This window comes from Electrophorus electricus, chromosome 11 (genome assembly GCF_041902795.1).
Source record: "Electrophorus electricus isolate QZ-2024a chromosome 11, ASM4190279v1, whole genome shotgun sequence".
NCBI classification, from domain to species: Eukaryota; Metazoa; Chordata; class Actinopteri; order Gymnotiformes; family Gymnotidae; genus Electrophorus; species Electrophorus electricus.
The window spans coordinates 26,667,101-26,686,509 of record NC_137507.1 but is presented as its reverse complement, the minus strand read 5'-3'; the positions used below and the strand labels follow the sequence as shown (position 1 = coordinate 26,686,509).

The 19,409-nt window shown below is 47.4% G+C and overlaps 1 protein-coding gene across 3 annotated transcripts; it reads left to right on the top strand.

The window, feature by feature from the left end:
- The first annotated feature begins 226 nt into the window (after nt 1-226).
- On the top strand, nt 227-19,175 carry arhgap45a (Rho GTPase activating protein 45a). Of its 3 annotated transcripts, XM_035528454.2 has the most exons (23): nt 228-461; nt 1,325-1,697; nt 6,665-6,805; nt 7,786-7,870; nt 8,378-8,450; nt 9,516-9,591; nt 9,700-9,834; nt 9,920-9,981; nt 10,103-10,213; nt 11,930-12,010; nt 12,237-12,404; nt 13,282-13,419; nt 13,707-13,897; nt 14,116-14,237; nt 14,355-14,453; nt 14,541-14,639; nt 14,830-14,993; nt 15,386-15,574; nt 15,857-15,994; nt 16,349-16,587; nt 16,734-16,965; nt 17,411-17,480; nt 17,578-19,175. In XM_035528454.2, exons 1-23 carry the CDS (start codon nt 372-374, stop codon nt 17,835-17,837), a joined length of 3,336 nt encoding a protein of 1,111 aa, XP_035384347.2. In that variant the 5' UTR covers nt 228-371; the 3' UTR covers nt 17,838-19,175. The 3 variants fall into 3 exon arrangements, with proteins under 3 accessions (XP_081579444.1, XP_035384347.2, XP_035384349.2); XM_081723318.1 differs by lacking the exon at nt 17,578-19,175 and having other exon boundaries at nt 227-461; nt 16,734-17,010; XM_035528456.2 differs by lacking the exons at nt 228-461; nt 1,325-1,697 and adding an exon at nt 1,707-6,495.
- The last annotated feature ends 234 nt before the right edge of the window (nt 19,176-19,409 follow it).

The following is a 19,409-nucleotide window of genomic DNA, read 5'->3' as shown; positions in this document are numbered from 1 at the left end:
ACATGGACCACATGTAACTGGTATAAGAGTAATTAGTGAATATTTTCTTTATAACAGGTCCTTTCACACACTACTTAAATAATGAAGCCGTTATTCAACATCAAAACTTTCGCTGCAGAACCTTAAAATAGTGTAGCCGCACCTAAGACGAGCTGAACGAATAATTTCACTTCGGTATAATGGTCGACTCACGTAAACGTAACGACGGGAGTGAAGGGCACGCCTACAGCTGCCAGCAGAGGCGCGCGAGCCGATGGCTTCTGCCCGGGCTGTGACGGAGGCGACAGGAAAAGGGCTCGAGGCAAAGCGACTGTCAAAAGTCGCGGCTGACGGCTGCATGTTTAGTGCATTCAAACTGAACGGGTCGTAACATGTTTTCTCGAAAGAAAAGAGAACTCTCCAAAGCTCAGTTGATTATAAAGAAGACTCACTCAGGAAATCCTGGACTACACAACACCTCGGTACGCTCGCCGGCTTCTCTCCTTCCTTCTCTTACGGTAGCTGGTCAGTTAGTGAGTTGCTTGACTAACTAGCTACGTTACTTTAATATTAATTTTCATATCACACGTTCAACATGGGTAAAGTACGCTAGCTATTATAAGACCGCGCCAGCTTAACGTTAACGAGCACTACCTGGCTAAATTAAAATCGCCTCAGTGTCAGCGAGTGTGCTTCAGTACCGAACTTGGGATAAGTTGCTAGCAAACCCGCTAGCTGACCGAAAACGTACTTGTCTGCTTGGCTCAAAACGATTGTTTAATAGTTTGGCTACTTGTATAAAATCGTGACGGTGGCGTGCGTTTATTGAAATTGCTTCGAAGAAAGTTTATGAGACGCGAGATAGCTAGCTAGCTACCATTGGGCTTTGGGTTTAAAGTCTTAAACGCAGTTTCTATAGCGGTAGTTATGAGCGACACCTGCTGATGTAACGGGGACTTTCCGTCACTAGTAGTAAACCTTTGAAGCAAACGTACCGCCCACGTCACGCAAGTCACTAAGCGAGCTAACTGTTTGTTAACTGTGAGTCTAAGAGGAAGTACGTCTGGAGTGACACACCTTTAATCTTGAAATGGCATGAATTAGCATGCCAGGAACCGCTATGACACATTCTGGTCAAAGCCTCTGAATGCTTCGAGTTTGTCTTTTATGGCCCTTAAGCATTCGCTGTCTTAACCCACTTGTCATCATTCATACAATATTCATTCAAATGACACTGCATGTATTTAATCCAGTCCATTTTGTTCTTCAGATGAAATGCATTTCATGCTTTCTGTCATCTCCTCCCCTCATCTCCCTTGTTTAAACCCAGCTCTCTGTTTTTCAGGAACAGCCCTTCAAAGACACTACCGATGGCCGGCCGAACTCTCTGGCTCTCCCCGATTCTGTCCTGTCTTCGTGCCCAGGCACGCCGTCCCCCACCCACTCCAAGATGTCCAGCTGCTCCTCGCCCGGTGGTAACCTGAAGCGCTCCACCGGCCTGAGCCGGCACGCCAGCGCCGTCGGCTTCCCCTTCCAGACAGCCGGGACCTGGGGCTTCAACAAAGCCCACGGCAGGGGGGCCGCGGCCCACCCCAGCCCCGCCATGGAGAGCCCGGAGGGGGCTGCCATCAGCGTGGAGGACATCGCTCCAATGCTGCAGGACGTGGCGCACTTCGCAGAGGCCGTGGAGAAGCTGAAGGACGTCGTCCTGGGTGAAGGTGGGCTCTTCGTCCTCGCGTAGGAGAGGTTGCGGTTTTCGTCCTCTTCGCTTGCGGCACAATTTGATTGTAGATTCAGGCTTAGATGGCGACTTCTCCGTAGGCCTTAGCAGCAATTTTTATGAACCCATCTGTCGGTGTAAATGTGGGTTTATGGCCCATTTTTGTAGACACGCAGTAGTGATTAAGGGTATAAGCACACATGAGGTCAGTCTTTATTTCCCCAAACACTGAACCCTGTTTTCCTTTGCGTCTTAATACATGGCTTGAGATTTTCATCGTAAGTTATCAGGACGCATCCTTGTGGTTTTTAGCAGACCATCACAAGCATGTGTAACAGCACACATCACTCGTCAGCCAACCTTGTGTAGCTCGCACGGCTTTCCACATATCCAATGAGTCTGTCTTGGTTTTGCTATGTTCTAGACAAACGGCTTTTTTTACTTGCTATGATGTGGGTTGTTTTTTTTTTTCTTCCCTTTCCCCGTTTCTGTGGCAATAAAGAGGAAGGAAAGGAATGGTGCGTCACATGTTTTTCTTGCGACCCATACTTTGAGATTGGACCACTGCTGGACTTTCACACAACTTTTCCCATCCACATTTGCACACAGCTTTGCAAAAAGTACCAAAAACCGATTATCAAAGATATCAGCTATTGTCTACTTACATCAAGACATCAACTGAGAAGAGTGGCTACGCTTAAAGTGCAGTGCCATCTCTGGATTAGAAACGTTCATTAGCGAAAAACATCTTACTTATGTCCATAATAGTAAGCTGACTGAAATATCAGATGTAATAACATTTAAAGTGAATGTTTAAAGTTAACTGAGAAAATGGAAGGAAAGACGGCCTGATTCAAGTTTCTTTCCTGCTTCAAGTTAAGAAGTTTGCAGCTACGTATAAGTCAGAAAACATACCCAGTAATGCTCCTAGCACTGCTGGCCCACGAAAACAGCTACCGCGGTGACGCCGAAATGAGAGCCAGAACTCAGAAGGTTAGAAAATCATAAAGGATTCTGGAAGAAATGACATGGTGGTGTCATGCTGTGTCTGAATCTAAACGTCTAATGTAAGCATCTGGCTCACCTTAGCTTTACGGCCCCCATATTCCGCAAGAGAATAAGACAAACTGAGGAAAATGGACAAGAACAGCCAGCTACTAAATTCTAGGTCATACATCCCTTTATGGCAAGGTACGTCCAGTTCCCAATGGCCCTTTGCACAACCTCCATCAGAGGGAATAGTAGTTTTACACAAAAACTTTGGCAAAAATAATTTGAGAAAAACATGTTGCTATGTTGCAGTTGCCAGAAATGCACAACCCTTTTCGCTTGTGATAGATTTTTATCCAACGTTACTGACATTGTGTTCTTTGGGAACGTTTCACGTTTTTTACGTTCATTTTAGAACTGACTGGGATCTTATTTTTCTATCTCCTTTATCTCTGTGCTATCATGGTCTGAGATGCTGCATGTTGTCTGAGCGAGACTGGTACAAGACGAAAAGGAGAGTGGTAATCGCACAAGGGCGCCGTGTCCGTCTTGTGGAGGCCGGGCAGAAATCAGTTAGACGCGGTTCAGTAGGCCTGCCACACTTCCTTTACGCGTTGCTATTTTCAACAACACTCCTTCCTGTTTACATTCGCTCGGCAGGTCCAGCCGCAGTGTTGCCACGGTCTTGCGGGACTCGGCTAGCCAAATCCACCGCGTACCTCCCCGCTGCTTACCATGCAGCAACCCAAAAAAACAAACAAACCCGCAGGCCAGGAGTGGCCCAAACCTCCGATACCCATCAGCAGCGGTGGTGGATCAGAACAGACGGCTGAGTGAGTCAGCGTTGACACAGTCAGAGTCAGAGTTCGACAAGTGTATTCAGTAGCAGCACGAACGTAACCGCAAACACTGGTGTCGACCTTAACTGTCTGAATCGTGGACTTAACTTTGGCTATGCACCAGTCAAATGATAGTGCTGTTGGGAGCATGCCTTCTGTGCGTGCACTTCCAGTGGCCTTCATGAGTTGACGTGGGTGGCGTTTCTGTGATATCTGGATAATTTTCTTTTTGTGAGAAAGGTGAAGTCTGGATATTTTTTGTATGTGATTTTTAATGCATATGTATCAGTTAATTCTGTATTCGTAAGTGTATTTTTGTTCTTTACAAGTGCATTTACAGTATATATGTCTATTTAGGCAGACTATTAGGTACAGCTATGGAAGTGAGTGTTTTAATGTTCTCCTGATTGGCCAAAAGTAGCATCAGAGTTCATCAATATTCAAGTAGCAGGGACATAGGAGGCCCTTCCAGTATTGAGATATAAGCCACAATCACTCTGACAGTTGCTACAGTCGTTTAAGAGGGAAACATTCTACCTCCACAGCCTCTGCAAAGGTTTCTGAACATTTTGACTGTAGTATGTATTCAGGCTAGTGGCTTGTATATCTCTGGTGGTGGTATACAGTATCATGACAAAAGTTTGCCAACAACCCACACAGACACTCATGTATCTAAAACTCGAATTACAAAAACACACCACTGATCAGGTTGTGCTTAGTTGATTAGGAACAAACTGCTTAAGGACAAGAGTCTCTGTGTGTGTGTGTGTGTGTGTGTGTGTGTGTGTGTGTGTGTGTGTGTGTGTGTGTGTGTGTGTGGACGCACGTGTGCATATGAGACAGTGAGCAAGAACGAGACAGACAGCCACACACAGGAAGAAAAGAGCCATGATTAGGTGCCAAGTACATTACCTGAATATATAGAAGAGTGTGATCACGTTAGCCATGTCTGTTAGACATGTCATGAGCTGCATAGTTCTCTGCTGCGTTGTGTGTGTGTGTGTGTGTGTGTGTGTGTGTGTGTGTGAGGGAGAGAGCGAGACAGATAGAGACCGGGTGCACCTCAACACACTTTACCCTTTAAATGTAGGTGCTGATCAGTCTTATTTTCTGTTTAGCGTCTTTCTCCCGGATTAATATCAGAGCCAAATCCTGGCAGGTCACATGCTCTTCGAAATTAGAAGGCATCATGTTCTATGTGAGTGTTTATTTCATGGCGTGAATGACGGTTCTATATTGGGGTTATATTCCTGCACATTCCGACTGTGCTTTGGCGTAGTGTATTGGCAAGCCCTTGATGAGAGATTTTAACTCGCATTAACGGTGCATTGCATTTTGATCTAAATAATGTACTATTTTTGATAACATGAATACTAGGGCTAGAATGCCCAGCACTGATTAAAATGCACACTCCACACACACACACACACAGGAATTCAGTAACCTACAGGTCTTATTTGCATATTGCAGCCGTCTGCGATACCGGCACTGCAGACGCCATTCGACAGAATCCATGTTGGTACCGCTCTGTTTTGATAGCAAAGTCTTTTGCCTGCTGAGCACGAGCGCGTACCCAAACTGCACCAGCTGGGCAGCTCACGTCACGCTGCCGCCCACATGCACGGTGGCCCTTCCGAAAGGTCATCACAGACCAGACGCGCTTCTGTGTCTGTCTGGGTGACTCACGGACCCGTGCGCGAGGCCAGCAGTCATGAGGCGTGTGAGAGGTGACCGCATGGCTCTCTCCATGGCCCTGGCTCAAACCAGCCGTGCTGATTTGGCGGGGCCAAGGGCCGGGTCAGAGATGAGCGGAGCCCCAGTCCGGATCTGACGGATGGGTTGTATGGGTCAGATGAGCTCTGATGATACAGACCATCAGGCATCATACTCTGCCTTTGTGCTTGGTACTGAATGTCTTAATAGAGTGTGTTGCTATAATGTAAATAGTTTGTCCTTATGGTATTGTGTGTGTGTGTGTGTGAGAAGCTTGTATTTCTGTATACTTTTTATAGCCTCTGTGGCTTGTTAGTGTGTGAAACATAAGATTTGCTTGTTACATGAAGACACACTAACATTTTCTTGAGGTTAGAGGAACATGCAACTCCAGGCCTTTTGTGTTAAATAGCAGTGACAGAACCTCGTGCTCTACATCACGGGAGGTGTGGATCACATAAACATAAGGCTGTTTTTGTGTGGGGGGTTGTTTGTTTTTCTTTGCATTTTTGTGTATTTCTGCAGGTGCCCACACACACACACTGCATTTCTCTGACTGAGAAGAACAATAGCTACAAAAAGGCCTTTTTTTTTGGTAGAACACAACAACTTCCTCTGTTTCCCCAGAGAGGATGAAATTTCAGTAGCCTGAACTGAACCATGTTTTCATAATGTACGGACGTGCTGTCTGTGCTTCCTTTGTTTCGTGGTGGGTGACGTTAAATTCCAATGCTGGGGACATTTGTGAATTCAACATGACAGTTTTAATGCTCCAGCGTGTATAAACAGTGTAGTGTGTGTATTTACAGTATATACACTGCTGTGCTGTATGCAGTGTGGTGTTGTGTGATTTTTGGCAGAGAATTTGAAGCTGGATGCAGTGTCCATACATTGTCGTGTATGGCACTATCCAGTGCCTTACCCTTTGCTCTGCTTTACATATTAGGCCACTGTACCCTTGTATTCTTTGGCACTTTTGAATCACTGACTGTAATTGCCTCACACTCTAGTCTGCATATCTTTTAAGCGTTGTTATTGTGGCGAGAATGTTCCTGATGTCAGGTGAGGTGTTGACATAGGTGGCTATGGCAGGTGGAGAGGGGGACAGCATGGGTAGACGCTATCCCAGCTACACAGCAAGGCAGCTCGGGGTCAACTCAGTGTCAGCTCAGGGTGAGCATGCAGATCTGAGCATCTACAGCACCGCACAGCACTGCAGTCTGGGAAATCCTGTCTGCTCGTGGGTAAACTAGGGTAATGGTTAATTAACATCACCTCTCTCTCTCTGCATCTCAACACTTCCAGCACTTTTCAGTACAATTAACCATAGTGTTAACTGCGTTAATGGAAAACTAACAGCGCCGTTTCTCTCTGTCTATATTTGCCTCCCTTTTTTTGTCTCTCTGTCTCTCTCTCCCTCCAGAAAAGGAGTCTCAGAGGGCGGTGGCCCACGAGTGCTTGGGGGAGGTGCTCCGGATCCTGCGCCAGGTGATCGGCACCTACCCTCTGCTCAACACCGTGGAGATGCTCACTGCTGCCGGCACGCTCATCTCCAAGGTCAAAGGTCAGAACCCTCTCGGCTCTCCGCGCCATGGCTCGAGCGCACATGAGCACGAGTGTACGTCCAGACAGACCCGAAGCACAGGCCAGCCGGTCCACTTAACTGGCTAGCTTTCCATTTCAACCTTTAGACGTCCCCTCACCCCAGCAGGACCTTGGTCAGCTCGATGGCGTGATAAAAATAAACGAGTGTGGAGAAGAGCCAGGGAGAACTACCCTTTTTCTTTCCTTCCTCCTAAGATACTGGCATTGCCACATCAGGCATCATGGTAACAGCTTTCTCTTGATTTGACAGCTGTTGCTACAGAGCAGAGACCACAATTATGTACTGTTTCCTAAATAAAATAGTTAAGGACCCCAAATACTGGATTAAGCACACAAAATTGTACAAAACTCACACGCTGTAGAATTCTTATACAGTGCCGCTATAAGCACAGCTAACCAAGCTTCTTAGCCAATCCCATTGCAGAACCCAACCTTCTTGGCCAATTGAAGTGTATTACCCAGCAGCTTGTCCAGACTGACTTAAAATAATGCTTAATGTTTTAACTTCATGAAACTTGATCCTCTCGTTCGTAGAAATTAGACCAGAGTATACATTTATATTAAGGTTATTGAGCAGTGACGTGCTTTACATCCAGGACAGGTGAAGTGTGATGTGGTTTTGTCCAAACACAAAACCATTCTTGTCACGTGTCTGTAACTTCTCCTGAGTCTTGCATGTTTAAAACATGATGGCCTTTCTTATGTAACGACTTCCTTTACTGACCCAACAGAGGAAAGTTCCAGGCTAAAAGAGGAAAAAGTTAAAGATTTAATAACATTTAAAATAACCATATATTCTTTTTTTTCTGTTTAATCTCATTGGTAGCGCTGCTGGCACTGTCGGCCGTCAGGTCAAAGGTTAGACGGATTTGTTTCGTATGTAGCCAGACAGCGGGAGGGTCGCTCACGTGGCGTTTTCTTGCACTCTCCTGTGTGCAGGCTTCAGCTACGATGGCAGCACTGAGGCGCAGAAGAAGGACTTCGAGAAGGCCATCGAGACCATTGCCGTCGCCTTCAGCAGCAAGTGAGTGCAAGGTGGCCCCTTCAACGTCACGGCCCCCCACAGCAGTTCCCCGTTTCACAGCCAGTGTGTGTGTCACCGTCATGTCCGAGCCTTCCTGTTGCTTTCAGTTACCTCGCTGCAAAGTCTATAAAAAAAGCTGTTTTCGTATATAGCGTGAGGTAGTGTGTCTGACCTGTCAGAATTGCCCTTTTCCTGTCAGATGGCATTTATATCAGATGGTGGTGTTTCCCTCCAATAACGTTCTTGTGTTCCATCCATCCATACACACACACACACACACACACACACACACACACGTGCATGCGCATGGGGGCAGGCAATCATTCAACTACAACCCCACACAGGACCCAATTTGGGAAGCAGGCTTGCTGTATCCGATTACTAACATGACTTGCCATGATTCAACATTAATCACCTCTGACTCTCTCTCCCTCCCTCCCTCCCTCCCTCCGTCTCTAACTCTACATATCTCTTTGCACCGCCCCCACACCCTCTCTCTTTCCCCAGTGTGTCCGAGTTACTGATGGGAGAGTTAGACAGCAGTACCCTCCTGTCCCTGCCTCCTGCCGAGAAGAGTCGGGTAAGGATAGTTGCGGGTTGCTATAGATATGAAAGGACCGCTGCCTCTTTGGAGATGGCTACACATCCCTGATCTGGGCCTTAATAGTGCTCAACCTAGCAAGACGCCCCATGAGCTGTTCAGAAGTGGGCGTGGCCTAGGGACTGTAACCTAGGCAGTCAGGGATGCCAGTCTGTCTTGGGACATGGAGAGGTGTCATAGGCAAAAGCTAAAGCTTTCCGCTGAAGATGGGGCCAAGAGAGGACTGTGTGTTTCCTTTGGCCAGGGAGGTACAGCAAGACCTCCCACATTACCCAACTTAGCTGTGTGTGCATGTGAGTGAGTGTGAAAGTGTGGCTGACGTCGTTGATGATCCACACGTGTGTGTGTGTGTGTGTGTTGCTTGCTGCTCTAGGTTTCTATCACAACTTTTTTCATCCCACCCACCCAGACAGGCCCCACTGTGACTGAGCTTCACACTCTTGTTCAGAGTCCATCCCTTACATACGTGTTCAGTCCTGAGGCTCAGTAGGATCAGCTGTTTAAAGGGAAAGGCCCCTGAGTCCAGTACAGCTCCACTCCACGGCTGACACTAGTCCTGAGGCTCCGTAGAACACACACACACACACACACACACAGCACAAACATCGAGGTGTTCTTCTCAAATGACTGCTGGGTTATAGGAGTGTTGGCTTCCCCTTGCATGTTTAGGAAGGCTGCTAACTGGAAAATGTTTTGTCTGTATAATAAGACATTTAAAGGGCCTCAACTAAGAAAAATACTTTTCCAGTGCAAATTTCTAATAGAGCAGTAAGTTTTCTTTGGTACAATTGAAAATGCGGGCTACACACGCACGCGCGCACACACACCCATGTGTGTGGATATAATATACTACTTTCAACTTGTGGTTTTATCTCTTAACCGTAAACTGAATCTGATGGTCTTTCAGGAAGTATCTATCTCTTTATCTCTGTGTATATCTATCTCTTTATGTGTGTGTGTGTGTGTGTGTGTGTGTGTGTGTGTGTGTGTGTGTGTGTGTGTGTGTGTGTGTGTGTGTGCACGTACGTGCGCGTACACATGCAGTCTATGGAGAATTTGTGTGGATCGTTGGCAGGTCAGGGCATGGACGGCGGGTGTGGTTATGACCACGAGGAAAGCCGTGAGTATCAGACCCCATCCCGGGCTTTCCTTGATCCCACCTTCAGCTTAGGACATGTTCTTCATCTTTGAAGATTCATATTTGAATGTGTGCATGTGTGTGTGTCAGTGATGACAGCAGAGCAGGTGGATGTTCTCCTCCAGCACAGTGAGGGAGGTGTGGACTCCGCCTTGTTCTATGCCAAGACCATCACCAAGTACATGAAGGACATTATCAGCTATGTGGACAAGCGCGTAGCACTGGGTAGCCTAGCAGCACTCCACCATACCACTCATTCTTTACACTCCACAGTCTATACAGTTGATGCCTTTTTCTGTCTGGATTCCAGAGGTGGAATTTGCCAAAGGTCTTCAAAGGCTCTACCAGTCAAGCAAGCAGAGCATCACACAGGTAGAGAATTGTGTGTGTGTCAGGGTACATTCAACTCAGTAACATGTTGACAGTATCCTATTTCATCTGTCTGCTGTGCTCTCTCTCTCTCTCTCTCTCTCTCTCTCTCTCTCTCTCTCAGAATCACATGCCTATGATGTCGATCTACTCTCTGGCTCTAGAGCAGGATTTGGAGCAGAGTGGGGGTGTGCAGCAGGCCACGACCTCCATCCTCACACACTCCTTTCTACAGGTTTCACACATACACACCCTCCATCCTCACACACTCCTTTCTACAGGTTTCACACATACACACCCTCCATCCTCACACCCTCCATCCTCACACCCTCCATCCTCACACACTCCTTTCTACAGGTTTCACACATACACACCCTCCATCCTCACACCCTCCATCCTCACACACTTCTTTTTGCAGATCTCACACACATATTTTGACCATATCATTTTTATGCGTAATTTTCAACTCTAAGCTGTATACACTTGAATGCTTATTGTATTTAAGCATATCAAGTATTTGTGTAATGAGGGAGTCTGTGGCCTAAAATGATCACACCTGGTATCAAGGTGTGCAGAATTATTAGGCAACTTCTATTCCTCTTGCAAAATGGGCCAAAAAAGAGATTTAACTGACTCTGATAAGTCAAAAATGGTAAAAGGTCTTTCAGAGCACTCTTAATACTGCTAAGCTATTGGAGCGTGGTCACAGAACCATCAAATGTTTTGTTGCAAATAGTTAACAGGGTCACAAGAAACGTGTTGAGGAAAAAAAGACACAAATTACCAAAGATTTAATAAGAAACAAACGTGAAGTGACCAGGAATCCGATATCCTCCAATCCTCCTTTTTGGGATAGACTCAACTCCCAAACTTGCTGCCAGTTTTTAGATGACACTTTCTTCAAGCAGTGTTACAGGAGAAAGTCTGCATCTTTCAAGAAGACCATGATTTTTATGCAGGACAATGTTCCATCACATGCATCGAACTGCTCCACTGCGTGGCTAGCCGGTAACGGCCTTGAAGATGAAAGAATAATGACATGGCCCCCTTCCTCACCTGACCTAAACCCTATTGAGAACTTGTGGGCCCTTCTTAAACGGGAGATTTACAGTGAAGGAAAACAGTACAGCTCTGAACAGTGTCTGGGAGGCTGTGATGGCTGCTGCACAAAAGGATGATCGTCAGCTGATTAAGAAACTGACGGACTCCATGAATGGAAGGTTTATGGTTTATTGAAATGAAGGGTGGCTAAAATGGTCATTGATTTTTTATTTTTATTTTTTGAAATGCCAGAAAGGTTTATTTTTCACTTTGTCAGATGAAAATAAACATTTCAGTTTTTCATTTAGTTGCAAAATAATTCTGCACACTATTAGTTGCCGAATAATTACGCGCACACAGACATTCTCCTAAGAAAGCCCAAACCTCACTTTTACTTTCTTAAATATTCAGGTTTGAGGTTTAACATTTTGGATTGACCGAGAGCACTGTAGTTGTTCAATAACAAAATGAATTCTAAAAAATAAAACTTGCCTAATTGTGCACACAGTGTAGGTCTTTATATCTCTCTCTCTCTCTCTCTCTCTCTCTCTCACACACACACTCTATTCTACAGTTCTCACACCTGTTCTTAGTGTTTATAAGTATAGTGTTTTGATACCAGATTAGTGTTTATACGTAGTGTTTATGTAGTGTTTTGATACCAGATTAGTGTTTATACGTAGTGTTTATGTAGTGTTTTGATACCAGATTAGTGTTATGTAGTGTTTATAGTGTTTTGATACCAGATGAATGTTTATATGTGGACGCCCAAGGAGCCTCTGCTGTCACATTGTGTTTCTCTCTCTCTCTCTCTCTCTGTCTCTTGCAATCTCTATTTCTCTCTCCTTTCTCTTTTTTCCCCATCTCCCCCTTCTCTCCCTCCCCCCCCCTCTCTCTCTCGCGCTCGCAGCCACTGTTGCACCGTAAACAGGAACATGAGAAGAAGCGCAGAGAGGCGAAAGAGCGATGGCTCAGGGCCAAGAGGAAACTGGTATTCAGCTTCCCATTTGCTTCATATGGCTGGCTTCATTTTTGACCTGTGCTGAGAATAGCAGACAGACAGAAAGAAAGATAAACAAAAATATGATCCGAGAACTGATGTTCCCGTGTTTTATCAAACATTTGTCACATAAATATTATACAAATATTTGTATTTATTACCATGTTCTTGTACATAAAGACAGTATTACGCGCGTGTGTGTGTGCGCACATGGCAGGCAGATGCGGAGAGTAACCTGCGTAAGGCGCGTCAGTTGTATGTGGCGCGCAGTGAGGAGTACGAGAAGGCACGGACTGTAGCCAACAAGGTGGAGGAGGAGCATGCAGGCTCCACCCACAAAACTCTGGACAGGAAGCGGCGGCTGGAGGAGGAAGCTCGCAGCAAGGTCAGCTGACCCGCACAGGAAATGATCCACCACACTGTTCAGTCTCGTCTGCAGCTCATCTTTTTTTTTTTTTTTTTTTTTAACCTCCTGAGTCTTGTTGCTGTAACAAGCTGGTTAAGCACCTCCACCCACTCCCACAAATGGAGATAACGATTTCATGTCGCATGGGCTCCGAGCCATTTGAGGACGTGTGTGTGTGTGTGTGTGTGTGTGTGTGTGTGTGTGTGTGTGTGTGTGTGTGTGTGTGTGTGTGTGTGTGTGTGTGTGTGTGTGTGTGTGTGTGTGTGTGTGTGTGTGTGTGTGTGTGGAGCTCTGCCTTATGGGGAGGTGCTGAACAGCGAAACTTTCTAGAGGGCAGTGCTTAGAGGAGGCTCAGGCTGAACCTGGCTTCCCCCTAGTGGTGGCTTGGTGTAACAACACAGTGCTGCCAAAAAGCAGGTCACCTCACTGAAACGTATTCATACATGGTAGTGAATTCTAGGGGTCCTATAACAGAATTTCATAGTGTTGTAGTTCTCAACACCACATATGAATGGGTCCTTTATTGTCATACACGCAGGTAAAAGTTTACTTGGTCTCGACTAAACACGTTTGAAATAAACGCTTTTTTGGGACTTCGTCTTTATTCGGAAAGGATTAAAACCTTGGACTTGGGTTAAACATCCCTCGGGTTTCTTTCCTTTGAACCAGTTTCAGGCTTTTTCAAGTACTTTTATTCCAGTATTTTATGCTCAGTTTTTAGCTATTGGTAGTGCTAAAACGCATCACAATCTGTGCAAATGCTGTAGAATTTGGAGCAGATGTTGCCAAAAGTAGTCTCTAAGATTAGCTGTCTGTGTGTGTGTGTGTGTGTGTGTGTGTATGCATGTGTTTCCAGGCGGAGGAGGCCGAGGCTACGTATCGGACATGTGTTGCTGATGCCACAACTCAGCAGCACGGGCTTGAGGACGTGAAGGTGAGCGTGCTGAAACAGATCCAGGACGTCATCAGACAGACCGACCAGATACTCCGCGCGGTGAGCCCAGTACATGCATGCACACACACACACACACACACACACACACACACACACACAATTCTGTGTGTCAAAATTGCTGATGAAGGACCTCTGTCCTGGAACATATCCTGTTTCTCTGGATAAATGGATATAATATCACTTGCAGTATGTAAATGATCCCTAATAAAAATACCTTTGTTTTACTGTGTGCTTTCTAGCCAATCATTTGGTTTTTCAGGTGAGCGGTTTTGTTCAAGCCCTCTCTCTCTCTCTTTCTCTTTCCCTCCATCTCTCCCTCTCTCCAGTGCACCATCGCCTACTATCAGATCCTGCACGTGCAGACGGCGGCGTTGCCCGTCCACTACCAGACGCTGTGTGAGAGCTGTAAGCTGTACGACCCAGGCCAGCAGTATGCCGCCCACGTCCGAGACCTACATCTCCGTCCGGAGCCGCCCAGGGTGTACCGCTTCGAGCCGTACACCGCCACAGGCGCGCAGTGAGTTGGTCAGCTGCACACGCTGAGGGAGGCTTCCACAGATAAACCCTCAGTTACTCCACAGCTGGCACGATCTTTACAAAATAAATGAGATTCAGATTTCTTATGACTGTACTGAGGTGCCAAGTGTCATTTTCATTCTGTTTTCACACCGTGGCTTTCTTGCCCAAGTCTCCGTAAAGACCATCATTCGAGCGTTAACGTTTCGCTTCGTTCAGACAGCCTGCTCGCCTCCGTAACGACAGCGTCACCGATGACCTACAGCAGGGCAACGCAGAGGCTCCACCCACCAGCACGGAGGCGGAGTCCGGGGAAGGGGACGTGGTCAAGCACAGAAGAGGTGCGTTGACATGAATTAACATTGAATTCAGGAGACAAGAAGGACCCAACGATTTTCCACCAAAACCAGCATTTGTCAGGCATTTCGTGCTGACCGTTTGTATGCCCCCCTCTGCAGGTCGGGGTCATCAGGCATACAAGTCCTGGCCTTCCACCCTGAGCGACACGGACAGCCTCGGAGGCGTCAGTGGTTTGGGCTCTCCCACCACCAGCACAGGTAGCAGCCACAGCGCCCCCTACCCAACCCACAGTGGCCTCGGCGTAGGGTCAGCGCCATTCCTTCATACAGTGTGTTCCACCACAGGAGACGTTTCGAAGCCTTCCAGACCCCTGTCGGCCGGGACTCTATCCTCCAGCGAAGACGTGGATGATCAGGACGGCAACATGGCCTCTTTCGAACAAAGTGCGTGGCAGAATTTTCCTCTTTGCTGTGCGCCTTTACACGTTCACTATTTTATACTGCTGAAAAAAATGTGTCATGGGCACACAACAGTTTTTAAAATATTTATATATTATTGATGCGGAAACAGCATAGTGTACATAATAGTTCCAGGGTAATATTAATGCCTTTAATGTGGTCTGTGCTGTGTCAGGTGTGAATGGGATCGAGCCGGGGCTGACCATGACCACTGGGCCTTTTCGGAACATCGGCCTCTCCAAAGCCGCAAAAACCCACCGACTGCGGAAACTGCGTACGCCATCCAAATGCCGGGAATGTGACAGTTACGTGTACTTCCAAGGAGCAGAGTGTGAGGAGGTGAGCAGGCAAACGCGCCTTACAGGCACACGCGCCCAGGCCCCGCTGACCAGCCCTGATCCGCAGTCAGGTGTTGGACCACAGCTATGTCCGTCCCCTTAGACCACGCAAGGCAAATGCTGGTCTCGGATCAGCGTCGTTGTATGGTAGACTATGGTAGAGTAGTGTATGGTAGACTATGGTGGAGTAGTGTATGTTAGAGTATGATGGTGTATGGTAGAGGATTGTATGGTAGGGTAGAGTATTACCAACTCACGTATGACAAGCATGTGACCGTTAAAGAGGTGTTCCGTCTGTCCAGCATGTCTTCTGTGTTTTTTGTGGACGGTTGTGAATAAGTGGTAGCGGCACACGTGTGAGCAGGCTCTTAACTCATCACGCCACGGTTTCAGTGCTTCCTCGCCTGCCATAAGAAGTGCCTGGAGTCGGTGGCTATCCAGTGCGGCCATAAGAAGCTCCAGGGGCGGCTGCAGCTCTTCGGCCGAGACTTCAGCCAGGCTCTGCGGGACAGCACCGACGGAGTGCCCTTCATCATCAGGAAGTGCATCCAGGAGATCGAGAGCCGGGCGCTCAGGATGAAGGTGGGGGCAACACCCGGAGGGCGAATGGCAATGGCACAAGCCAAATCCGCTCTGTAGCTGAACCTAATTGGCTGCCAAACATTTTACAGTAAATTGTACATTTCCAGTGTGCTACTCCCGACACCACTGTGGCATCATGCAGACGCCTGACATACTGTCCTGGAATCACGTCCCGATCGGGTGTACCGTACCATTTTGGATTTGTGTTCCTCTTTTATGTTCTTTATTTGTGTGCGCAGACAAGCTGATGGCTTTGTTTTGTGTGCGCGCGCATTCCTTTAGGGGATATACCGTGTGAACGGCGTGAAGACTCGGGTGGAGAAGCTGTGCCAGGCATTTGAGAACGGCAAAGAGCTGGTGGAGCTCTCTCAGGCCTCTCCACACGACATCAGCAATGTGCTGAAGTTGTACCTCAGACAGGTGAGACCCATCACTCAACACCGGTACTGCACTGCTGCTCCAGCCAATCAGACCTACACAATTAAGGCACAGTTAACCCCAAAGCGGTGGACAGTAGGTCAAAGATCGTCTGCTCCACGCCAGCTGACCCTGCTGTTGAAGCCCTGACGTGAACGGTTCTGCTCGGTGAAGGGCTGGTGTGCTGGTACGTTAGAGGGGCGACAGATTGAAGCAGTGCAGGGCAGGAGCACGGCTGACAACTGTTAACGTCATTACCAGGGCTGCGGGGATGGTCTCGCACCCTGGGCCGTTTGCTTTGCTTTGCTTTGTTTTTGTTTTGGTGCTAACCGCCTCCTCTGCCTCTCCTCCCCTCAGCTCCCCGAGCCCATCATGCCGTTCCGCATGTACAACGATCTGATGGGCCTGGCCAAGGAGAGCCTGCACGCGGAGACGCCTGCGGGCGGAGAGGAGGCCAAGGGCCCTGAGCTGGCAGACCTGGGGGCCCGCACTGATCCCAAGGTGCTCATGCTGGTGGAGAAGCTCCGACAGGTGCTGGAGGAGCTGCCGCCCGCCAACACGGCCACGCTAAAGTACATCGTCCGGCACCTGCGCAGGTGGGACAACTAAGAGGCTAGACCCGTCTGTCTGTGATGTGGTGGGGGGGGGTCTTCAGGAACAAGGAATTAATCTGTCTGGCATGTTCTGGCTCTCCTCTCTCACTCACTCACTCACTGACACACACACACACACACACACATAGAGTGTCCGAGCTGGAGCAGGACAATAAGATGAGCTCCAGCAACCTGGGCATCGTGTTCGGGCCGACCCTGATGAGACCCCGCCCGACAGGCGCCACCGTGTCGCTCTCCTCCCTGGTGGACTACCCCCACCAGGCGCGCGTCGTGGAGGCCCTCATCGTCTTCCAGCAGCACATCTTCACCTCCTCGGACCCCCACCCCGTCTCCTCGTCCTCTCTGACCTGCCAGGGCCAGGTGAGGGGGGAGGGACATAGTGGCTAGTTCAGAGCCCAGGAGACGGTATGAGGAGAGCACGGGTCACTTGGCGGGTTTGAATTTGATAGTCATTGTGTTCGATATTGTAACTCTGAAATCTGCCTTCATCCAAATAGCATCAGGCCGGCAGCACAACATTTAAATGAATGTCGCTGTGCTGTATAAATACATGAGTTTTCTCCAATAGACGCTATGCGGAATTTCCGTCCTAGATCTCCTAGAAAACCAGCACTTTGGAAAAAAAAAACACATTCACCTCCACTAGCTTAAAATATTCATTTTATATTGTATTATATTTGGTCAGGTCTGTCACGCTATGATGGTACTTTTTGTCTCACACGTTCTACAGGTTAACCCGACAGTCGGGTGATTTTGTACGACTTTTGTTTGAGTGGATTTAATTGTGGCTGTTGCTGCGGTGCAGGGAAGCAGCAATGGAGCTCAAGAGGAGGAGGAAAAGGAGGAGAACCAGCCAATCGCAGAACAGGACTGTGGTGAGACGCCGCGAAAGTTATACGCTGCATCTCAGCCCAGCGTGAGTGTACAGACCCCGAGCCCCTTCTTCACCTAACCACGCCTGTCTTCATCCAGGTAACTCTCTGGGCTCGTCCGGCTCACGCGAGCGCTCGCTCAACTCCGACTCCGACTCCGAGGAGCTGGGAAAAGCGAGCAGGTACCGCTCCCTGCTGGTAAGTCAGGAGAGTGTGACCAGCACGGAGGAGGAGCAGCTGAGCCCAAGGGCAAGTCTGGACGTGAGTGGTCTTGTGCCGGAGCCTGTCCCCGAGCAGCCTGCACCCAGGCCCGACGAACAGCTCTCAGACCAGCAGGGGACGGACACGCCAGCGTCCTAGAGCGGGGCCTTTTCACCCGGGTCCTGGAGCCCCACTGTCCTGCACAGCGTGAAATTTTCAGCCCTCTCTGGATCATAGGCTGTCAGCCTGTCATCATGCCCCTTCACGAGCTGGACCAGGCACACCAGAGGTGGGCGAGCCTGCATCTGCGCATGGCAGCCGGGGCCCTGCACCTATGGCTGAAAACCGCTGCGCTAGCGAAATGGGTCATTTACAAGGGCGTGTCCGTTTATTCCCACAGTATTACCAAGGTAACGGGTTTGACTACTCAGGTGTTAAGAAGTGTCAGAGTTCCAGGTTGCAAGTCTGGTTGAGTCTTGATTTACAGGGGTTCTGCTGCACTGGAAGATTCAGAATCAGCCATTTGCTTTTTTTAGTTAGATTTTTCAGAAAATAATAATGTGTGTGTTTAACAAGTTATGTTTTATATGTGCCCTCTGTGGTCAATAAGTTATGTTTTCCACACATCCTTTCAGAGAACATATGATGTAACTGTTGTTTATTGTAATGCAGTGGTTATAGGACAGTGTTTCAGTACTCTACATGTAATCGTCCTGTATGCATGAGTTACAATGACCAGATATTCCGTTTTGCCAAAGAACGCATCAAGTATCCAAGGTCAAATATTTTATCATTTTTACTACTGATAATAAAACTAGTGCTGTACATCAAGGTTCATCTACATGATTCATGAAGATTTTTATACTAAAGTGATATTTTGTCACTTTTTTTGCTACATTGTTCCAGTAAGATTCAACATTTTCTGCCTTCATTTTTAATGTTTTGATTCAACCAGTTGACTTGGGGGGGATGAAACTGAATGAAGATGGTGGTGGCATTTTTGGCATCTATGCTTTAGCTATGAACAGCAGTATAGGGTGATGCTATGGTCTTAGCTGGATTCTGACTACGCTTCATCTACTGTGTTAGCCTGCTGCAGGTCAGCAGGCTGCCTTTAATACCCATATCAGCCACTTGGCTTGCAGCCGGTTAATTATCATGGCATGTGGTGTTTAGAGCTTCCTTGACAGTAGAGTACTTGATGATATTAGGTGACGAATCATATTTAAATACATTTTGCCTTTTTAATGCATGTATTTAAGCTGCTTGTTGGATTTAAGTGTCAAAGTATAATGGCAGTTCTGAGTTATTAGTTGTGTGCACACGACTGCTGTGCTAAACCAGAAAGAAAAAAACAAGTTTCCCTTGCAGTAGCACAGGGTTCTCTTCAGATTGCAGTGACTAATAACGTCAGGTTTATATAATGTTGGCTTTCAACAAAACTTCAGGGCAAAGCCAAAATGTTACAATTCAAAATAAATTTCTAGTAAATTCTTAGTGGACTACTGTGGTCACATTCCTTGTAGTACACACAATTTATAAGTCATAAAAAAATAAAATCTATAGCTCATTTAACACATTTTACTGTCCAAGTAAACTTTTAGGCATTTGCGTCAGTGTGAAGCTTTTGTTTTCCCATCTGCTGGTTAATGTTGCTGCAGCTTACAGCCCAACAGTTCTGCACTCAGACTAGAAATGTCAATTGTACGTTTTGCAGAAAATAATATTTAA

Excerpts from the sequence above, each read along its gene's own strand:
- arhgap45a (XM_035528454.2), top strand. The coding sequence starts at position 372 with ATGTTTTCTCGAAAGAAAAGAGAACTCTCCAAAGCTCAGTTGATTATA. Across the intron at positions 12,011-12,236 it reads TCAGGGCCAAGAGGAAACTG|GCAGATGCGGAGAGTAACCT; the intron begins GTATTCAGCTTC and ends CGCACATGGCAG. Across the intron at positions 13,420-13,706 it reads CCGACCAGATACTCCGCGCG|TGCACCATCGCCTACTATCA; the intron begins GTGAGCCCAGTA and ends CCCTCTCTCCAG.